Source organism: Myotis daubentonii, chromosome 2 (assembly GCF_963259705.1).
Source record: "Myotis daubentonii chromosome 2, mMyoDau2.1, whole genome shotgun sequence".
Taxonomy (NCBI): Eukaryota; Metazoa; Chordata; class Mammalia; order Chiroptera; family Vespertilionidae; genus Myotis; species Myotis daubentonii.
In genome coordinates, this window is record NC_081841.1 from 146,759,273 (window position 1) to 146,781,142 (window position 21,870).

General features: G+C 40.1%; 1 protein-coding gene across 2 annotated transcripts in view; it reads right to left on the reverse strand.

Annotated features, from left to right (window-relative positions):
• Nucleotides 1-230: 230 nt before the first annotated feature.
• Nucleotides 231-21,870, reverse strand: part of DIAPH3 (diaphanous related formin 3) — a 565,715-nt gene continuing 544,075 nt past the window's right edge. For both annotated transcript variants that reach the window (XM_059684797.1, XM_059684796.1), the window contains one exon: nucleotides 231-1,442. In XM_059684797.1, coding sequence (XP_059540780.1) covers nucleotides 1,177-1,442 — 266 coding nt within the window. In that variant the 3' untranslated portion in view covers nucleotides 231-1,176. The remainder of the gene's footprint in view (nucleotides 1,443-21,870) is intronic.

Here is a 21,870-nt window from a genome sequence, read left to right on the forward strand (position 1 = left end):
ATTAAGTTGGAGCTGAAAGGAGGTGGCAACTTAAACAAGGAAATAAAAAGCAGTGGACCTCGCAGACTAGTTCCATATAACTGCTTTTTAACTCTAGGTAAAAGAGCAGTCACTTACTTATTGCAGGTAATAAAGTAAAATAGATGCTTAGAGAGACTGCATAGCACAGTCTATTTCCAGCTCAGCCACAGAATATGCTAACTACAAAAAAGAAAAGACGATTTCTCTCATTTAGTGCAAGTACAAGTTTATTTTCTTTGATATAGAATTATCAACATTAATTTGATGCCCCAAGTGAAGTAGATGTGTAACATTTGTATAAGAAAACTTAGCTGAAACATTTTTTTTAGATCTTTGTTAAAGTTATTGATTGTCAGATCAAACATACTGCAATTTCAAGTTGTTTTTTTTCACAGAAATAAAGACATTTGTTACTTGGGAAGTTTCAAAATGGAAATTCTATCCCAGAGTCATAATTACGGGGAGAGGGTTGGGACAGGGAGAGGGTGGGGTGTGCTAAGAGTTTCAGCAGCATTGTAATACCATATATGTCCAGCTTCATACAAAAGCTTATGCATTTTACAGAGTACATACATTCCTATTACATCATTTTTGGAAATGTGCTCAATGGTCTTATAGTTTCCTACAGGTCTAATTAACATGAATTCAATGATGGTAAGGAGCTTACCAATCATTTCCTCATAGCTCTGTTATCTTCAGTTTTATATTTTTGATACTATGCTAATAGCAGGCAGATCCCAATTTGGGAGACTCTGGACCTATATAAACAACACATAGGTAGCAAGACTTGAGGTTGAAGATTTGAGGGTCGTTAATGTTGAAAATAATAAAGTAGAAATCACAATTGACTTAGAAAGATGGTATTTTCTTAAGGATACATTGCTGAACGCATGGCCACCCACTGTCTCTAAAACACTGTATAACCTAACCACCAAATGCAGAAAACGTTAAAGCCTGTTACAATCCCAGATGAGTTACCACCTCAAGTACATAGGAAAAGCATTGCAGTCATGTATTTAGCTTTATTTTTCTAATAGATATCATAATTTAAAATTATATAAAGTAACTTACATAGAAAGCAATTTTTTCAAGTGTTATAGCTCAGAGCGTGGCTTTATATTTGGCTTACTCATTTTATTTTTTTGCCGGTTTAATTTATAAAGCTCGTAATCTTGCCAGCAGGGCTTCAACTTCAGGAAGGGATTCATTTTTAGAAACCGAGCCAAGAAGTTCCATTTCCCTTTTTCTGCTGCTTTCTACATGGCAGGCGTCCTTCTCAGCTGCCTGGACCCTCCCTGTGGACGTGTGAGTGTGAGTGCCTCGGTTATAATTAAGCTCCGTGGCGACTGGAGTCCTTGTTGAGTTGCAATTGATATTGTAGCGTAGATGCGACCCTTCTGTCAACTGGACTTTCTGATTTTCTACAAGAAGGAAGAAACATCAAATTTATCACTGTGAGGAGCTAGGACTGTGCAGATCATGAAATTTTAAAATAATTATTCTCAATAAACAGGTACTCTTAGATATATTAAACTAAAAATCAACAGATTTAAAATAAACATGCAGAGGTTATAAACGGAAATAAAAATAGACAATAGTTTCATTAGTACTTTTGTTATTTCCTTCTTTTATGCCTGACATGCCTATCACTCAGTTATCATCAAAGCTTGGTTCTGTATTTCATCCAGGTCTCTGCTCAAATGCCATCTAAAGAGAGGTCTTCTCTGACCATCCATCTAAAATGACACTTACTCTTTGCATCACAGTATCATCTCATCCCCTCATCTTTCCCTGCATAGAACTCATAGCCACTGGACACAGCCTTTACTTGTTTACTTGTCCAATGTCTATCTCTTCATTAGAAGGTGAGCCCCGAGATATCAGGAACATTATTTTAAATATGCTGCAACTTTGGTGGCTGAAATGGCCCTAGAGCAAAGTAGGTGTTCAATAAACATACTTTGGGCAAAGAAATGATTTCCACACTCTCTGACCCAACATAAGCATTAGCTTGAATAATAATTTCCTTTTTGAACAAAACAAAAGAGAAAAGTTTCTATTGGAATTTCAAAAGTCAATGATTTCCCCTAAAAGAAACAATGAACTTGACAGGGAAATTATTAAAACATGCTAGCAAAACAGAATTAGGTTATAATTTAATTGTCAAATATATACACACATACACATACTGACAGGTACACATACACATGTATTTTCTTTTATTGGTAAGTGACAGTGATGCTGACTTATCAAGGCTCTAAGGAGAGAGGTGCAATAGCTAATGACTAAATGGCTCTGGCTGATTAACTTTCCCAAAAAATACTGGATTTCCTTTTAATTAACTGACTCTCACATTGCACAACCATAGGAATGATCGCTCTCACAGACCTCAAACTATGAAAAAACAGACACCCTCAATATCCATGTAACCTTGAATGGGGCTTGAAATGGCTTGAAGTGACGTGACATTTAAAGTTTTTGGTTATTCGCTGAGAGATGTTCCATTATCCCAATAGTAATGACTTTGGAGCACAAGCAGTCACTCATGACAGTGTGTTTTATGTGAGTGCTGAAAGTTCCAACCGAGAACAGCTTGTGCATTAAAAGGTGGCCGCTGAAGATATTTACTGCACTGTCATTTCCTGACCAGGGGCTTTCCAGTGATGGATGAGTATTTTACACACTTTCTTGGACATTCTCAACAAATTTTAGAAGTATGATCACCTTTTAGCTGTTGGAAGAAAATAAATATACTTTTCCTATCACCTTCTCTATCAGGTGGGTAATTGTTACTCAAAAATCAAAATCTACTAGAGCAGTGATTTTCTCTTAGAGCAGTTTGTGCTCTATAGTTTCTAAGATACATATTGCATTTGCAGTAAAGGGCACAGTGCACATGGTATTCCTGCAGTTCCCGCGACCACACACATTTATTTTCTAGCATCCGCCCTTCTGTCCTAAAATGTGTTTGAAAACTGCATTTGTCGCTAAGTGCAAATATTTAGTCAGCTTACTACTCCTTCACCCTGATGTTCCTGTCTTTTCTTGTCATTTGATTTCTTGTAAATGACTTTATCATGATGATATCTGCAACAAAGTAGTTTATTCTGCTACTGGGCAACTCCAGTCAAATATCTGATGGCAGTGAAGAGATTGGGCTAAAATATAGGTCCATTATATATGTACTAGAGGCCCAGTGCACAACATTCACGCACTGCAGGGGGCTGGGGGAAGTGGGGGGTGGGGTAGTCCCTCAGCCTGGCCTGTGCACTCTAGGGCCTAAGCTGGTAGGCAGACATCCCCTGAGGGTGTCCTTAGCACTGCAGTGGAGGTGGGAGAGGCTCCCGCCACCGCCGCTGCACTCCCCAGCTGTAAGCCCGGCTTCTGGCTGAGTAGTGCTCCCCCTGTGGGAGCACACTGACCACCAGGGGGCAGCTTTGTCCCCTGGTGGTCAGTGCGTGTCATAGCAACCAATTGTTCCAGTTGCATATTAGCCTGTTATTATATAGGATACATATATACATATATTGTTCTGTACCTTCTATGGCTATCATGCATCATGCCCAATTCCACATGAGGCAAAGTGAGAAGAAAATGGGATTTTAAGGTCAATCTGGATTGAAATCTAAGGTCTACAATGTGGCTTTCACAGGTTATTTAATCTCTTTTGGATTTCAGGTTTCTATTAATTAGCCTCACAGAGTACTGATGAGAATTAAAGGAAATACTGTGGGTGACACCTAATTTAAGACACTCGTCTTTCCTTCCTCCTTCCCAACCTCTCCAAGGGAGGCGTCTACCACCCAAGACTCGAAACTTTTTCAGATGCTCTGACCTCCCTGACTTTCTGGTGACCATGACAGTCAGGGCTGAAACACCATTTTATTAATAGCTTGTACTTATACATATACAGCACCTTCATTTATAAAGCAGTTGTTGCACTTTAAACATTACCAGCCTCATTTTGTAGATTGAGAGATAAAAGCAGAAGGAGGTTAAGCCATCGCTTAGACTTAGTTACCAAGTAAATCAGCGGCAGAAGCCAAATGCTGTCTCTAGAGATACTAAGGTTGTCTTAAAGAAATTTGAAAAGCTTTTTTCCAAGGAAAAGTGCTAAGTAATACAAGGCTAAGTTTCATAATAACGATGTCCTGTACTTAATTCTTCAAAATGGTTTCTCGACGCTTGATCTTAGCCCAAAGGCTGAGAAGTGATTTTCAAAATGCTTCCTAACACAGCTAATTCTCCCAATAACTCTGAAGAGCAGATAGTATACCTATGGAAACTACCATAGCACACAGTGCTTTCTTTTCCTGGCGCCACTTAAATTCATGACTATAAACTTCAAATACAACCATCATCCCATGACAATTGCCCACTCCATGCACGCCTCCCTTCTCCTAGACAACTATTTCACATCTTCTCTCTTTTCAAACATCCAGCATGATCCCCTTCACTCTTATTTAACTCATTCATAGAAGCAATCAGGAGAGAACCCCCACAAGCTCTCCTTCCCCCCCACACTGTCTCCACATTGAATGCACACACACGCCTTCCCTCCTGTTAGGATCTGCTCTGCTACCTGAGGACAGCCCCTCAAGGTAGCATCACATACTACTACTGCTTGTCTATTCAAGGACATGCCTCTGACTGCTGTGTCCTCACTGCCACTTCATAAAGGTTTCCTTCATGTGCCCATTTTCTTCAGTATACAAGTATGTTGTGATAACCCTAACCTTTCGGAAAAAAAAGTTCTTTGACTCCACATCCTGCTCTACTACCTCAAAAATCAAACTTGTTGACTGTCTGCACAAGCAAAACCTCTCGGAATCGCCCTTGCTTGCTGTCTCAGCTCCTCTCTTCCCATTTTTCTCTTGAACTCACTCCAAAGATGCTTTTGACCTTCTGCTCTTCTGAAACAGCTCCTAACAAGGTCACTAATAAACTGCGAGGTGCTAAAAACAAGGATTGTATATATCCACTTGGATATTTTGGTCTTCCTTTACTTGACCTTTGCCAGATCTAAGGATGAAATGCCCAGCAGAGCCTGGGTTTCCTTTTCGAGTTTGTTCTTTGAACTTCTTCTAAGGCTAAGATGGATAACAATGGGCGGGCCCAATGCAGGCAAGAGCATTTCTGCCCTTTTGAGAAAACTCCACAATAGCTGTGAGCATGCTTTAGGGACAAAATGATAAGAGAAAAACCAAGCTGGTATTTAACTCCTCTGTGGTTTCAGGTGGAGAATCTTTCATGAGCAGCAACAGACAGGGCGAGATAAAAAGAGGCTATTCCCGAGACTGCTGAAGAAAATAAAAAGAACGTACACAGGGCTTTGTTAACAATGAGCTTACAGCTCTGTGAGAAATTTCTCCAGCCCTCACATTTCTCTCTCAGCATCCCACAGCTTCTATCCAGTCCCCAGTCATGGGAGATCCAAAAGGTAGAACAGAGGGAGTGGAGTGTTACACTGCAAAGTAGATAAATGAAGTTGGGTTGGAGGACTCTTCCATCTACTGCACCTAGAGAAAATGTTCACCATTAGAGGAAGTCCCCAAATGGAAGTCACTGTTACACAAAAATGTTATGGAACACTGGGTCAAGGCCAGGTGTCTCTTGCTATTACTATTATTTTAAAAGCCTCCTGTTGGTGACTTCATCTGGGCTGAACCAGAGATCCAAATTCCATGTACTTACTGCAATGACAACATGCACTTAATTTCTAGAAGGCTCAGTTCAAACCTTCAGTAGATGCCACAACCCTGTACGTTGGAGCGAACTCCATATAGGTGTTCAGAGGCATGAAACAAATTGTAATTTCAAGCCAGTGGGCTTGTCCTTCTCATAAAGAATTAGATAGTTGCATACAAAATGGCATACCTTGGACACATGAACTCTTTCAATCAAAGACAGGACTGGGGTATCAAGAAAAAGAGAAGCATTTTCTATTTCCCATCAACTCAAATCCTTATCAATACAGTTTTTAAAATGGAAATGAAAAATACTGAGGAAAACTAGAATGACTGCATAACTCTCCAAAGAGAAAAAGTCTGTGCTATTAGTTTATGAATTGAATCCAAGGCTGCTATCTCCCCCTCTAAGATGTTACACTTGATGTCTGGAGGGAAGTATGGTCTAGGGACCACTGCCAGTATCCAGGGTCACTGGTGATCGGCACCAGGTCAGTAAGGGAATCCAATCCACATATCTTGTATTTACGCTTCTGTAGAAACAAACAGGGTGACAATATATGCTCTTTTCCTTTAACACAGGACAACTCACTTATTTCTATCTATTTTGTCCTATGATTCTTACTATAAGAACTGAATCTGGAGTCCCACCACAGCCTTTTTTTCTTTTTTTTTCTGAAAGTGAAAAAAAAGTTGAAAATTGTTGAAAAGTTGAATGGCTCTTAAACACAGAGACTCTCACTAGACTTAAACATAAAAGCCTTAACCTACATCAATGTTGGATCCCACATGGCCTTTTGGATGAAAAAAAAAGCTAAAAAAAAAAACACCCCAAAACCCAGAAACAAAAACTGCACCATCCTAACATTTCCATTGTTTCTTGAGTAACACAAAAGACAGAGAAAACCAGGAAAATTGCTGACAAAAGAAGTAAATATAAATATATGCAGCATGGCATCAAATGAGGAAATATCTCGGCCAACAGGCACGCTTCTTGAACTGAGAGGCCAGCTAACACCCTGGCTGACAGTCCTTGGGAAACCTCTCAGCTGCAGGAAAGATCAGTTATGGTTCAGAAAGAGGCATTATTCCCTCTAAGTCAGTATTGATCCCCCATCACATTGTGGTTCTAATGGGCATGAGCTTCTTAGAAGTGCCAACACTCAGATGAAATATAAAATCGAGCTCCTGCCTTTGTGGTCAACGGTGAGCCTGTGGCAGCTTTGACAGGAGAAAGGATGTAGAACTCTGGTGTCCTAAACTGACTGCATTTATTCAGTCTTTCCGAAGTTTGGTCTCTCCTTGCAATCCTTCACCTTTTGCTCTTAACTATTACTTTGACCTACTAAGTAGCTGTTTGTTTCACCTCAGCAATGACTTTACTTTCGTGAGGGGGAAAAAGTGACCCATAAATACAATTTTTAAAGCACTACTGGGTCTACATGATAGTGAAGTGTGTGACAAATATATGTTTTTAATCTATGCAATAACGGAAGTTAGTGCTGGCCGCCAGCAGCCCATATCCCTGTGGCTTTTCTTACAGTTGATTTACTGATGTTATAAATAATTGTCTTCCCTTAGCTTCATTTTGCTGTTTATTTTACCTTTTATATTGAAAATGTATAAAAATGATAAAAAGAGCAAAGGGGCTCTTTGTATATAAAGTCTTTTAGGAGTGCCAAGAAACCCTTATTGAAACCATATGTAAAAACAACAAAACAATACTTCCCCACTCCGAACAAATTAGACAATGCAGAGGATGATAAATAAAAGATATCTCTCTGAATAAAGGAGATACCTGACAATTAATCTAGAACTTTAAAAAAAAAAATTTCCAGAAACCCATCATATATGTACTTCCATTCAGTCTTGTCCTATATAGCTGCCCTTTTAAATAAACTTCAAAGCCAGCACTGCCATTTCCAATTCCCTATGCTGTGCCTCCCTCACTGGCCACTGGCGAGAAGGAGCTCAGAGGGTGCAGCTCTGAGCAAAGTACGTTCAGGGTGAGTCCAGCCTGTTTCCTTTGAAGAGAATAGCCATGTAAATCCTTCCATTCAACTACTTACCTTTCTGATTTGTAATATAATACTTTTGTTCAATGCTCCTTTCTATATTTGCTTTTTTCTCTCTCAAGTTTCTAACCAATTATTAGCAAATTCTAATTTGGCTTTCCTTCATACTTCTGTATTGAAACTGCTCCCTACAAACTTACCAGACACCTCAAAAACCCTAAACTCAAATGGAATTTTCTCACATTTCATTTTCTTACACTTGCAACACTTTCTAGAAGGTATGTAATAAAATTTTAGTTGGTCTTTTTACAAGTTTCTGGGAGGTTGCCAATAAACCCTTGGAATTAACAGTGACAGGACTGCCTTTACTATTCATGCTGGGCCCTTAGCTAGTTTACGGTAATAAGTGATTGAGGATGGGGTTGGGCACATCAGAAAGACCAATGAAGGTTAGAGGGTTGGAAGGTGGAGACTGAGCTCTATCATGTTACCTATCAATCAGGTCTAAGGAACGAAGCCTCAACACAAACTCTGGACACTGAGTACAGGTGAGTTCTCCTGGTTGGAAATACATATTGTCACACACTGATGTTCTGGGTCGGGGGGAAATGCATCCCTGAGGACAACAGAAGCTTCATGTTTGGGACGTTCCAAGAGCCCACCCTAAGTGTGGTCTCTATCTGGCTAGTTCTGACTCATGTCATCTTACCTAATAATAGACAAACATGCAAATTGACCATACTTTTGCTACACCTTAAGCCATGCCCACCAGTCAATCAGAGCAACTATATGCAAATTAACCCAACCAAGATGGCGGCCGGCAGCCACAGAGCTGGAGCAGGCAGGAGGCTTGCTTGCTCCAGTGATGGAGGAAGCCAGACGGCCGCCAGCTCTGAGCTCCACTCAAAAGCAACAAAGTTTCAATTATAGAAGGTAAATAAACCCCAGATATCTGCTTTCAGCAGGCCCTGGCCACAGAACTGGAGTGAGCAGGAGGCTTGCTTGCCCCTGCGATGGAAGAAGCCAAGCTTCCCGGCGGTTGCTGCCTCCTCTCAAGGCAATAAAGTTTCAATTATAGAAGGTAAATAAACCCCAGATACCTGCTTCCAGTCGCCATGGCCATGGAGCTGGAGCGAATAAAAATAAAACAAAAAAAAGGAAAGGCTGGGAGCTTCAGTCGCCAGGGGGCTTGGTCAGTCTGAAAACAGCCATCAGTCCCTAAACCAGGCTGGCCAGGCATCCCAGTGGGGACCCCCACCATGAAGGGGGTTTGGGCAGCCTGAAAACAGCCATCAGCCCCTGACCCAGGCTGGCCAGGCACCCCAGCAGGACCCCCACCCTGATCCAGGACACCCTTCAGGGCAAACCAGTCGGCCCCCACACATGCACCAGGCCTCTATTCTATATAATAAAAGGGTAATATGCAAATTGACCCTAACAGCAGAATGACTGGGAATGACTGGTCACTATGACACACACTGACCACCAGGGGGCAGACGCTCAATGCAGGAGCTGCCCCCTGGTGGTCAGTGCGCTCCCATAGGGGGAGCTCTGCTCAGCCACAAGCCAGACTGACGGCTGCCAGTACAGCGGTGGTGGTGGGAGCCTCTCCCACCACCTCAGCAGCGCTAAGGATGTCCAACTGCAGCTTAGGCCTGCTCCCCGCTGGCAAATGGACATCCCCCAAGAGCTGCCGGGCTGTCAGAGGGATGTCTGACTACCAGCTTGGGCCCAATTCCCCAGGGAACGGGCCTAAGCCAGCATGTGGACATCCTCCAAGGGGTCCCAGACTGCAAGAGGGCATAGGCTGGGCTGAGGGACCTCCCTGAGTGCACAAATTTTTGTGCACCGGGCCTCTAGTTTTACTATAAAAAAGCTGTGACAGTAAGTATAGCACTTCCTGAACTCTAGGAGTCACTGTAATGGATTATCAAACCTGAGGGGCTAGTAAAACACACCCAGTTGCAGCCAGCTGGTCAACATTGGGAACCCCCAAACTTGCAGCTGGTGTTGAAGTAAGGGCAGCCTTTTAGAGTGCTGTGAAATTTGGCCTAACTCTGGACAGCTGGTGTCATAAGTAATTACAGAATGTTATTCATATTCATATTACCTTTATATATGGCTACTCTATATTTTGCAAACACTTTCTTCAAACATCCACTCATTTGATTCTTATAGCAATCCTGTGAGAGAGATGACATGGTACATTTACCTTGTTTTACATAAAGTTTACGCAGCAGACACAACTTTCAGGCAGAGCCGGAGACAACACTCAAGCCTCCGGGCTGCTCAATAGAATGCTCTCTCACATGCTTACTCTTCTAAAAAGCCTTTTCATGCTTACTTTTCTACGTTTTGATGATTCACTTTTAGCCATCATTGATAATTTATTCTACCTCCCAAACCCCTCCCACACATGACAATACCTCTCTCTGTGTGGCTATTTCATCCTTGGCCTAGTTTTCTGCCCCTTTACCCTTTTCTCCTCTTGAAAGGAGACATAACACCTGCACCTCCAGCCCTAACAGGAGAGCTTCACTCTGCGCCTGCCTCAGCCTCCTGATGCATCTGTATCACCAGGATCTCTTCAAACAACACATTTAAAACATGAAACTTTCGAGAACAAAGCAGTTTTCTCTTCATACTTAAACCAACCATAGTATCTGTTCACCTGTCCTGCTATCGATTACTGACAGCTGTCTCAGGCTACTCTGCATATTTCTGGTCATAAAAACACCACCAAACTTCTAAAGACTCAAAACACTTCTAATATTGAACACAGAAAAACTGTTAGCTATACACACATTTAAGAAAGATTAATTAAAGCAAAGAAGATAATTGTTTTCCAACCACTTATTCCAGTTCAGGACTGTGCTCACCAGAGCTCACCCTGGCAGTTCAAGGCACAAGGCAGGCACCCATCCTGGACAGGGCCACTCACTCTCCCCCTCACTCCCTCCCACTGGGACAATGCAGACACACCCATTCACCTAACGTGCACATCTTTGGGATGTGGGTGGAAACCGGATTATCCAGAGAAAACCCACACATGGGGAGAACATGCAAACTCCACACAGACAGTGGCCCCCAATGGAAGTTGATTTTTATTTTCTCATCAATAGTATAACAAAACAACATTAATTAAAAGTGTTACTTGACGACTTCCTGTACTTAGAATAATAGTGCCTGCCTCTTAATGAGTGCTTAATACATTATTTCTTAAGTGACTGAACCTAAGCATAGCATAATTTTACCACCTGTTTCACATTTATCCTTTAAAAAAACACTTTGGAATAACATTACCTAAGGAACAAACTGATGGCATATCACTTTTGATTAATTCATAATTTTGTGCATTCTGGCCTCATGAAGACACAGCACTGAGTTCAGGACAGTGCTGTCCAATAGAAATGTTATGAGAGTCACAAAATTGGGCCATATATGCAACTTAAAATTTTCTAGAAGTCACATTAAATATTGGGAAAATCAGTAAAATTGATTTTAAAAATGTATTTTTCTTAACCAAATGTCAACTATCATAATTTCAACATGTAAGCAAAGTAAAACATATTAATAGAATCTTTAACTTTCTTTTTTTTGGGGGGGGGTGGGGGGGCGGGAGGGAGAGACATTCGTCTTTGGAACCAAATATGTATGTTAAGCTTTCAGTACCTATAGTCTCATTTCAGACCAGCCCCATTCCAAAGCTCAGGAGCCACATATGGCCACTGGCTACAGTACTGACAACACAGATCCACCTGCAGTTTCTACCAGGGCAATTACTTGTAACATTTTTGAGTTGGATATCTTTATAGAAAATTTAAGTGGTGAGTAACTTCATTCCATGTTGAATTTTGTACTATTGAAAACCTAATAATTATTATTTTAAAAATTAGAAATTATAAAACAATTTTTAAACTTTAGTTAAAAGTTAAGGTTCAAACTGGAATAACCCATATCCTAATGGAAATTAATATTGTTAATTTACCCATATTTACTAAAAGTGCTTCTATAAATTATTTAAGTCACTATATAGGGATGTGTAGTTCACTTGTCTAGAGCAAAAGAGATAGAATCAAGATCACAAAACCCACCCTTGTATGGGTATGTATTTGGGAATCTTTTCCTCAATATTAGAAATAAATTTATTTCCCTATGTAGTTTGGACTAGTAAACTTGGTTTTGTTCTCTGGCCACCGATTGTACACTAATCATGGTTAGTTATCAAATAAATATGTGCTGTTTGAATTACATAGGGAAATAATTGCAATTATAAATACATTGCTAAAACTGAGGTAATTCCAAAATACAGACCTTATTAAAATTAGGTCAATACAGGAAAGCTAAACTATTAACAAAATCAGTTATTACAGAAGGAAAATGCTTTTTTTTTAACATTATTACTTTTTTAGCTACATAAAAATAAATGAAAGAATGCAATGTCCCAAAATTTAGCATTTCATTGTGATTTTGTCTTATATAAAGAGGAACAGTTGGACATTCCTAGGTAACTTGGATTTATGTAGCTTTTGTGAGTGGTGAAATAGACAATGGCTAAAGTTCAAAATGCAGTCATGAAAGGTGAATGGTAATAATTACATGCCGACTGGTGCTACTCTCTCTATTGACATGCATATCCAGCCACCGAAGTACAGGAAGACCAGGCTACCATTCAGAGACTCTGGTACTTTTACCTCATAGTTCTAGACACATTTTAGTAAGTCAGTGAAAATTAGGAGGATCTAACACTTAGTGTGACTCTCCTTTCCAAAATGAGATTGGCCTTTATTTCTTGCCATTCTCCTATTCAAATGGGAACCGAGGTGCACAGAGTTGCTACTGTTAGAAGCTAACAGACTTGCCTTTTCTGATTGATCTATTCATAGCCCAGCAACATTATCTTGTACTGGATTGATGGTACCAAGTTTCATTATGAAATGTGAAACTAATTCTAAGATTTTGGTTTCATGTATTTCTAGAAAATTAGTAAAAAAGAAAAAAGAAGAAGAAGAAGAAAGATCTGGCTTGAGTCATAGCCATTACCTTAAAGATAGCAGCTCAGACTAATATCCTACTGCCCCCTGCTGTCAGTTTGAGGGAAGTGAGTGCCTCAGAGGCCTTTACTCAACCTTACCCTACGTACAGACAGACCACTGGCCTTCTTCCTCTGAAGTACAGTTTTGCATACTATGCCCTGGGATTGTAACCTAGGAAGGTATGTTGATGTTTCCCGAGTTTCCCTGAACTCTTTCCCTGCTTAGACTACTAGATGTGTGACAAAAATCTAGCAAACACCCTGGGTATGCGTTTTACCCACTCAAGAAAAAAAAAAAAAAAAAGAATGGTTTTAAATGTACAAAATAACAATTTTTTTAAAAAAATTCCTTTGCACATTATTTTGTTTTTAAGATTTCCATTTTTCTCTCCCCCCTTTCCCTACAAAATCTTACCACAGAATATCTGTAAGGAAAAAGCGAGAGAGAAAAAATCTATATGATTAAATATTTTAAACAGCTTTCTCCTAAATACAAAATATTAAGTGTGAGTTAGAATAATATTGTAGGAATATAACAATTCGTTAAGTATGATAAACGTTGAAAAGCTTTAACTTATATATCTAAAATATGAAAAGAGTATATGAGAACTTAAGGTAAACATGTGGTGGTCAAAAGTAGGTTTACAGTTGTTTACATGGAAAAATACACATTAATAAATACTAATACAAGAATAAACTCTGCGTTTTGAATACTCATAACTGTAAACATACTTTGCCCACCCACGTATAAACCACTCATTTTTAGAACTAGTGTATTTGGATCAATGATTTGGGTGCTAATTGTAGAGCCCTTTGTACTCAAACTGTAATATGACTTTTGATGGTTTCGACTGAGTCAAAGAATATTGATCCACATTTCTAAGGTGAGATTTTTGATTGGCAAACGAAGTCAGGAAAGAGGACCCTTCTTAGAAGCTGCTAGCACCCTTTTAATGAGGAAACTGTAAAAGGAATAGGTCAATGTTACTTCTGTTACTTTATTGCAAATAAAACACTAAGTTCAGTTCCAGGCTGCACTGAGATCTCTGAACACTTGGCTTCGGTAAACAATTCATTTTTAATGCAGCATAGACTGGGCCTGTGCTTCCTGAGACTCTATGGACACATAGTTGGATCGGAACACACAATTCCCTCTTCCCATTTACCGCTATAGATTCCTGCCTCGGGCTTCTCTATCTCGCCAGCGGGAACTGTTTCCTCAAAGACCTACTTCTACTCATCTTCCCAGGGCTTTGGAGTATCTCCTGTCTCTATGGTAACATGAAACACAAAGCACTAGAAATGTACCAGACAGCAGGCAGAAAAGAAAGAAATTAGGTGCTGACTGCAGGAAAATGGACAGAGGACAAGATGGTGCAAATGTCAGCTGCTCATTTCCTATATATTCTCCTGAAGAGTTACAGTGTTAGCTCAGAAGAAGCCTTAACATGCATGGAACTTTATAATCCACATGGTACTTGAAATAAAAAGAAGAGAAAATTATCAGGGATCCACATTAATTGTAAATGTCCAGCAATTTATGGTTCATTAGATTATTGAGATGAAAGTTCTCAGCTAATTGAGATACAAAATTAATTAAGAAAAAATTAATCAAATATTCCAGTATGGTCTTTGCTAAAGACAACGCAAACTATTACTATCACATGACAGAGTGTTCCCTTTTTTTTATTACTCAATCTTAAGATAATATAAATATTCTTAGTCTTTTGCAATTTGGAAATCATATAAAATATAGTGTCTAAATCTATTTGTATCTAAGTCTTTGTAGTGTCTAAACCAGCCGTGGGCAAACTACGGCCCACGGGCCGGATCCGGCCCATTTGAAATGAATAAAACTAAAAAAATAAAGACCGTACCCTTTTATGTAATGATGTTTACTTTGAATTTATATTAGTTCACACAAACACTCCATCCATGCTTTAGTTCCGGCCCTCCGGTCCAGTTTAAGAACCCATTGTGGCCCTCGAGTCAAAAAGTTTGCCCACCCCTGGTAAACTCTAACCACTAGAGGTCAGTTACACCTGTCACCAATCATTAAATTTAAGTGGACATTAGAGTACCCTAATAACTTCTGGTCACTTAAAAATATGGAACATAAACATTCTTTTACAACTATTACAGTATAATAATAATAATATGTTTGCTAATTAATTATTCTATTTATAAAGCTTAGATTTTGCAAAGCTACTACCTTTCTATACTTGCACTCATTTAATTGAAAGAGGAAAGTAGTCATTGCCATGAATGGACTCTAGAAACCTTCACAATGAATGGAATCCCATGACATGCAAGGCCTCTTCTGGAGTAGAACAAAGTGATGTGTTCTGCAGCTTTCCCACATCCATTTAAACCCTCATATTCACGGACCTTCCAATAGGAACCACTTTATTTCTCAATGAAATTACCTTCTATTTTCTCTTGCATTACACAAATCTTATCACTTACATGTTTATAACTCAACTTATCACAGTAAAAAATAATTATAATTAACATTGATGTGTGTGAGAGAGAAACATCGACTGGTTGCCTTATCTGTCCAATGAGGTTTACTATGTGACAAACCAAAAACAATTTGTTAAAAAAATTTTTTTTTCAACTACAACACAATCTGAAAAGATGGAAAAAAATAGCATTATTTACCATCTTATTATTATAATGAATAAATTTACAATTAATAACATAATTGTTAGTTTTTCCCCATTTCATATTTTGTTTTACAAAAGACTAATAATAAAAATAATACTAATGTGTTTGAGCACTTATTATGTGCCTTTTACATGAATTGTCATACAGCCTAAAGGAGTATGACTTTTATCTATTTCACTGATGAGGTATGGCGGAGGCTTTGAGGAGTTAAGGAACTTTCCCTACATTAGGAGGTAAATTATGGTCAAGTTTGAATTAGAGTCCAAGTCCCCTAATTCAGTTCTGGGGTCCAAAGTATACCACGGTTATCTGACTTAACAAAATAAATGATAAAAGCTGAAAAAGCAGCAGACAGTATTCCTATGTTAGTACAAGGAACCAAAGGGAACTAGGAGACATTTTATTTTTTGATATCATTTCTGACAAATACCTTAAAAATAGATTGAGATCTCTAGTTAATATATTTTATTGATTTTTTTTACAGAGAGGAAGGGAGAGGGATAGAGTCAGAAACATTGATGAGAGAGAAACATCAATTCGGCTGCCTCCTGCACACTCCCCACTGGGGATGTGCCCACAACCAAGGCACATGCCCTTGACCGGAATCGAACATGGCACCCCTAAGTCCGCAGGCCGACGCTCTATCCACTGAGCCAAGCCAGCCAGGGCGAGATCTCTAGTTAAACAGAACCAGGGATATATTTTGCAGGGTTTTGGTTGTATTGTATAAAGTACTGCCTATACTTAAAATGCAACAGAACTAGTTACCAAAATCTATTACCCAGATTCATTATACATTAGAAAATACAAAAAAACTAGTTTATGATGGTCCCCCCCTTACACATGGGAAAGGTTCCAAGATTCCTGAAACCACAGATAGTCCCAAATCCTGAATATACTATGCTTTCCCCTACATACATGCCTATGATAAAGTTCAATTGATAAGTTAGGCACAGTAAAAGGTTAACAACAATGATAGTAAAGTAGAACAATTATAATATACTATAAGTTATGGATGGCTTTGGGGCCATTATTAAGTAAAATAAGGTTACTTGAACACAAGCACTGCGATCCCAAGAGAGAGGGTCTGATAACTGAGATGGCTACTAAGTGACTAATGGGCTGGTAGCATATACAGTGTGGACATGTGGGACAAAGAAATGACTCACGGGCAGAGTGGATGGTGCAAGATTTCATCACACTGCTAAAGCGGCATGTAATTTAAAACTTAAAAATTATTTTTGGAATTTTCCATTTAATATTTTTCAACTTCAGTTGACCATAGGTAACTGAGACCATGGGTAACTGAAACCATGGAAAGCAAAACTGTGGACAAGGGGCAACTACTGTATTTTGACATTACATAAAACTTCTACATTTTAGTTAACACTATACAATTTGTACCAAGTAGAAAGTCTAGAGTTAAAAAATGTTCTGTGTTTTTGTAAATAAAATGAGCTAACCACAAATGCCTCTATCAAGTTTAAATTTTTTAAAAATATGTTTGATGTAGGGGGAGATAGGGAGGGAGGGGAGGAAACATCAACGTGAGAGAGACAAACATGGACTGGTTGCCTCCCATAGGTGCCCTGACCTAGGACCCAACCCGCAACCTAAGCTTGTGCCCTGACCTAGAACCAAACCAGCGACTTTTTGGTTTACAGGATGACATTCCAACCAACTGAGCCACAGGGCTAAATTTTAAAAATTTTGAATACATTTCTCTCACTAGTAATCCATGCTTGAGGAAAGTACTATTTTTTTAAAGGAAATGGAGCAATTCCTAAGACTAAGACATATGTTTCAACTTTTTTAGTTTTACTTATGCAGTGAACTCTACATATAATACTACCTCCTTTCTATTCCTCTGTAGTAATCACTGTCTACTATAATCTATGATCCCTCAAATCTCATCAAATGCTACCAAGTTCTCAAAAGATTGTGATGACACTTGCCCTTGACCTTCCATTGTACTTCTTTCATATATTGGGCATCCTGGTCCACTTAGTGTTAATGGTATTTTTGTCCCTGCTACATGCTAGAGTTGAGTGACAAGACCCATGAACTCCTTAGAGTAGGATCTGTATTCTCATCTCTTATGGAGGTAAATCAGTACTTTACAGGTAGATAGCTATACTAATAAAAGGGTAATTTGCTAATTAGATGGGAGACCTTCCTGGAGACCTTCCAGATGTTCTTCTGGACAAAGCCATGGTGACAGGGCCGAGGTAGAGGCGGTTAGAGGCCAAGAGGGGAGGGCAGTTGTGGGTGATCAGGCTGGTGGGGGGCGGGGCCATTGGGGGTAAGCAGACCAGCAGGGGGGCCAGTTGGGGGCAAGCAGGCCATCAGTGGGGGTCAGTTGGAGGTGATCAGGACAGCGGGGGGCGGCAGTTTGGAGTGAGCAGGCCAGCAGGGGGGCAGTTGGGGGTGAGCAGGCCAGTGGGGAGGGAAGGTGGGGGCAAGCAGGCCAGCAGGGGGGGCAGTTGAGGGTGAGCAGTCTGGCAGGGGAGGCAGTTGGGGGCGAGCACACTGGCACAGGGGGCAGTTGGGGGTGATCAGGCTGGCAGGGGGGCATTTGGGGGTAAGCAGGCTGGCAGGCAGAGTGGTTAGGGGCAATCAGGCAGGCAGGTGAGTGGTTAGGAGACAGCAGTCCCGGGATGTCCGACTGCCGGTTTAGGCCCGATCCCTGTAAACCGGCAGTAGGACATCCTTTGAGGGGTCCCAGATTGGAGAGGGTGCAGGCCGGGCAGAGGAACACCCCCTCCCCCATGCACGAATTTCATTCACCAGGCCACTAGTGTTATCATAAGAGTCTACAATCAGGAGGGCAGGGGCTATATTTAACCATTTTGGGGCATACTATAGATATACGATGGAAAACACGCTTTCATTCACTTAGCATGAAATGCTGAGTATGCACAGTGACCATGCTGTAGTAAGCGTCAGGGATTGCAGAGAATGGGCAGACAGGGTTCCTGACTTCGGGAGGCTTACAGTCTAATCACATCACTGTATCAACATCTACAGAGATATTTGCTTATTATCTTCCCTACATAACAAGGAGAAATGGCAAGACTGCTCAAAGTGTTTTGAGTAGTCATTTATGCCTATCATTTTTTAAATGCATTATTGGATCTGGTATCTATTATGACTTTTAGCAAAATTAGGATCCATGCCTCTTAAATAATAAACAGAAATATTTAAGTCCTGTGGGTGTGTTAGGTTTAGAAAATGTTTAAGACTGGAGGGGTGTCATCTGCAGCAGTAGATCATGGAAGAGAATACAAGCAATGTTGACTGTGAAGGGCCTATCTAGGATATATTCTAAGGAGAACTAATGCACTAGGTCAGTGGTCGGCAAACTCATTAGTCAACAGAGCCAAATATCAACAGCACAACGAATGAAATTTCTTTTGAGAGCCAAATTTTTTAAACTTAAACTATATAGATAGGTACATTGTTATTAACTTAATTAGGGTACTCCTAAGGCTTAGGAAGAGCCACACTCAAGGGGCCAAAGAGCCGCATGTGGCTTGTGAGCCGCAGTTTGCTGACCACGGCACTAGGCTATAGGACAGTGATGGCGAACCTATGACATGCGTGTCAGAGGTGACACGCGAACTCATTTTTTTGGTTGATTTTTCTTTGTTAAATGGCATTTAAATATATAAAATAAATATCAAAAATATAAATCTTTGTTTTACTATGGTTGCAAATATCAAAAAATTTCTATATGTGACACGGCACCAGAGTTAAGTCAGGGTTTTTTAAAATGCTGACACGCTGAGCTCAAAAGGTTTGCCATCACTGCTATAGGAGGACTGGCGGAAAGGTGGCAGACGGAGAGAACTAAATAGAAACGCAGGTATGAAGTTGGCCACAGATGTAGTTCATAAAGGATGAACTAAGCAGGTTTTGAAGAATAATGCAGGAAGGAGCAAATGGATTTGTGGGTGCTTTTGCTCCAGATACTGTTGAGAAGAGCGGCTGTCTCCACTGTTCCTTCACGGTGGTTAGTGCCCTACTATTCTTGTTGTTAATGTTCTATTACAGGGAGAACAATGGTCTGAATTCATCATTCTATATGGGCCTCTCTTAAGAGACTGGTGTTCCAGTTTTCATGATCATTCTAAAACCAGGTTAAAGTGCTTTGGCACAAGAAGTCAATTCCAGGGAACCGTCCTTAACCCCCACCCCTATATTCCTGTCATGCATTCTCATATAGCACCCTGTTCTTCCCCTTCATTACACCTTCCATAGGCATAATGTGCTTGGGTCATTATATATTTAATATCTGTCTCCTCTACTACATTCTACTACTAAAGAGATCTTTCACTGGCTTTATCCAAATGGTGATTATGATGATAATGCCAGGCATGAAGAGGAGCTTTAAAAACATTTCCCTGATTAATTCTATGATGCTGTTGTTAACATCCCCAATATACAGGGAAACCACCAAGGCCAGCTACTCCGTCAGGCCATAGCAATACCCTCGGTTTTGCTGCTGTGGCTCCTGGAGAGGCCTATCATGATCTCCTCAGGCAGAGTAAAGGCCCTTTGGGGGGAGGCCAGTTTAGCTTTACTCCCCAACCTGCTGTCTCTACAGATTTGGTTTTAACTGAGCTTACTGCCACAGAATCACCTTCTTGTTTATCAAGCTGTATGCTCATTGATTTGTTTGTTCTTTGGATTTACATGAAAGAGGATCAAAAGCAATTTTCCCTGACTCATCTGGTTAGTTGCAAACTCTACATTTGTGACTACTTAGATCAGAGGGTGCTCTATCATGGGCTAGCTTGGATCTGAAAGGGAAAAATTGTAAGGGTGTCTTTTTAGCTCTATCATTCACATATTATGTCCTGGAATGATTCTCTCTTAATCCCTATAGACTTCAGCACTTTTCTTTGTTTACTGGAGATGATTAAATAAGCCAAACCACAAAGGATTTTATGACAAAAACAATATATAGGACAGCTTTTTGATGAGTGAAGATCCTCATACAAAGGTAAGGCATATGTCTCTCCTCACAAGTCTCGAAAGTGGCTGTGTTTGGGTTTCTTTTCAAATGGTCACAGCAGGCAGATTAGTAACAGACACTCCTAAAATCATATAACTCTGAGTGAAAACAGAGTCATACATGTTAAAAAACTAAAAGAAAAAACTTCATTTCTATTACTTCCAATGTAATCTATCCCATAGCCAACTAACTTACGTTTACATGTAGGTATTAAATTCACAGTTAAAGTGATAAATCCAGCGATGTGTATTTATTTGTTAATTTTCTGGGGATAAGGTGGGTGGATATCCAAATTCTGAATATATCTGATGAGAATGGCAGCTGTAATGTTTATGAATTCAGGTCTTTGCCATTTAAAGTAAACTGACAGCTTCCTCTTACAGTGTGATAACAGCAATACATTTAAAATCAAACTTGAGGATTTCAGGGCATCTAGAATTATAAAGAAAAAAATTGTGAAAAGCTTTTTTTTTTCAGGGGGTAGGGTGGGAAAGAGATTCTTAGATTCTGAGAGCCAGAGAAACATTTCACATTTTCCTAAAATGTTGGTGCTTTTCTAAGTGACTTCCTTCCATTCTCACTTTCCAATATCTTAAAAGACACATCTGTGAATTTTTTGAGTAGTAACTAACACATTATGTTCATGAATACCCTGGGAATGAGGAAACAGACTAGGAGGAACCATTGAAATTTCTGGTGTAATGAAATATATAGAAGCCTCCTGTTCCTGTATTCTTGCCTTTCCCATGTCTTCCTCCTCCTCCGTGGCTGTCAGCACACATCTCAGAGCAGGTGTGTGGACCCACTTCCTCCCGCTGTGAGGTGGCCACTGCTTATCTCCATCCACTGACCAGGAAACTGAGCTCAGAGGTTAAGGGGATTTCCCCCCATGACAACTAAGAAAAGGCAGATGCCGAAGGGAAACCTGGAAGTCCCCCTGTCCTGTGGCACATGCCACTGTCTCTGGGTCACGCATCAGCTGCTCTGCTCAGGGAGTGCTCTCGGAGGTAGAACAATTTGGCTAATAGGAAGAGATGATGAACGGAGATGGAAAAGTAGTATTGCTGGTGGTTATATAGAAAAACACCATATTAGGGCTGCAGAAGATCTAAGCAGCTATAAGCTTAAAGGTTTGTAATAACAATTTGAATAACAAAAAACAAAAAAGTTTTGTTTATCAGAACAACAGATTGTTTTTATGTGGAATCTATTTGGGGACTGATACATTTATGTTGAAATTTTCATGTTTCTTTATTTGGTTTTAATCTGAGATAAACAAAAATCTACATTGAAATTTCAGTCCTTAAGAGCTGCAAATCCACCCAGCTGGCTTGGCTCAGTGGTTGAGCGTTGACCTACGAACCAGGAGGTCATGGTTCGATTCCAGACAGGGCACATGCCCGGGATGCAGGCTCGATCCCTGTGTGC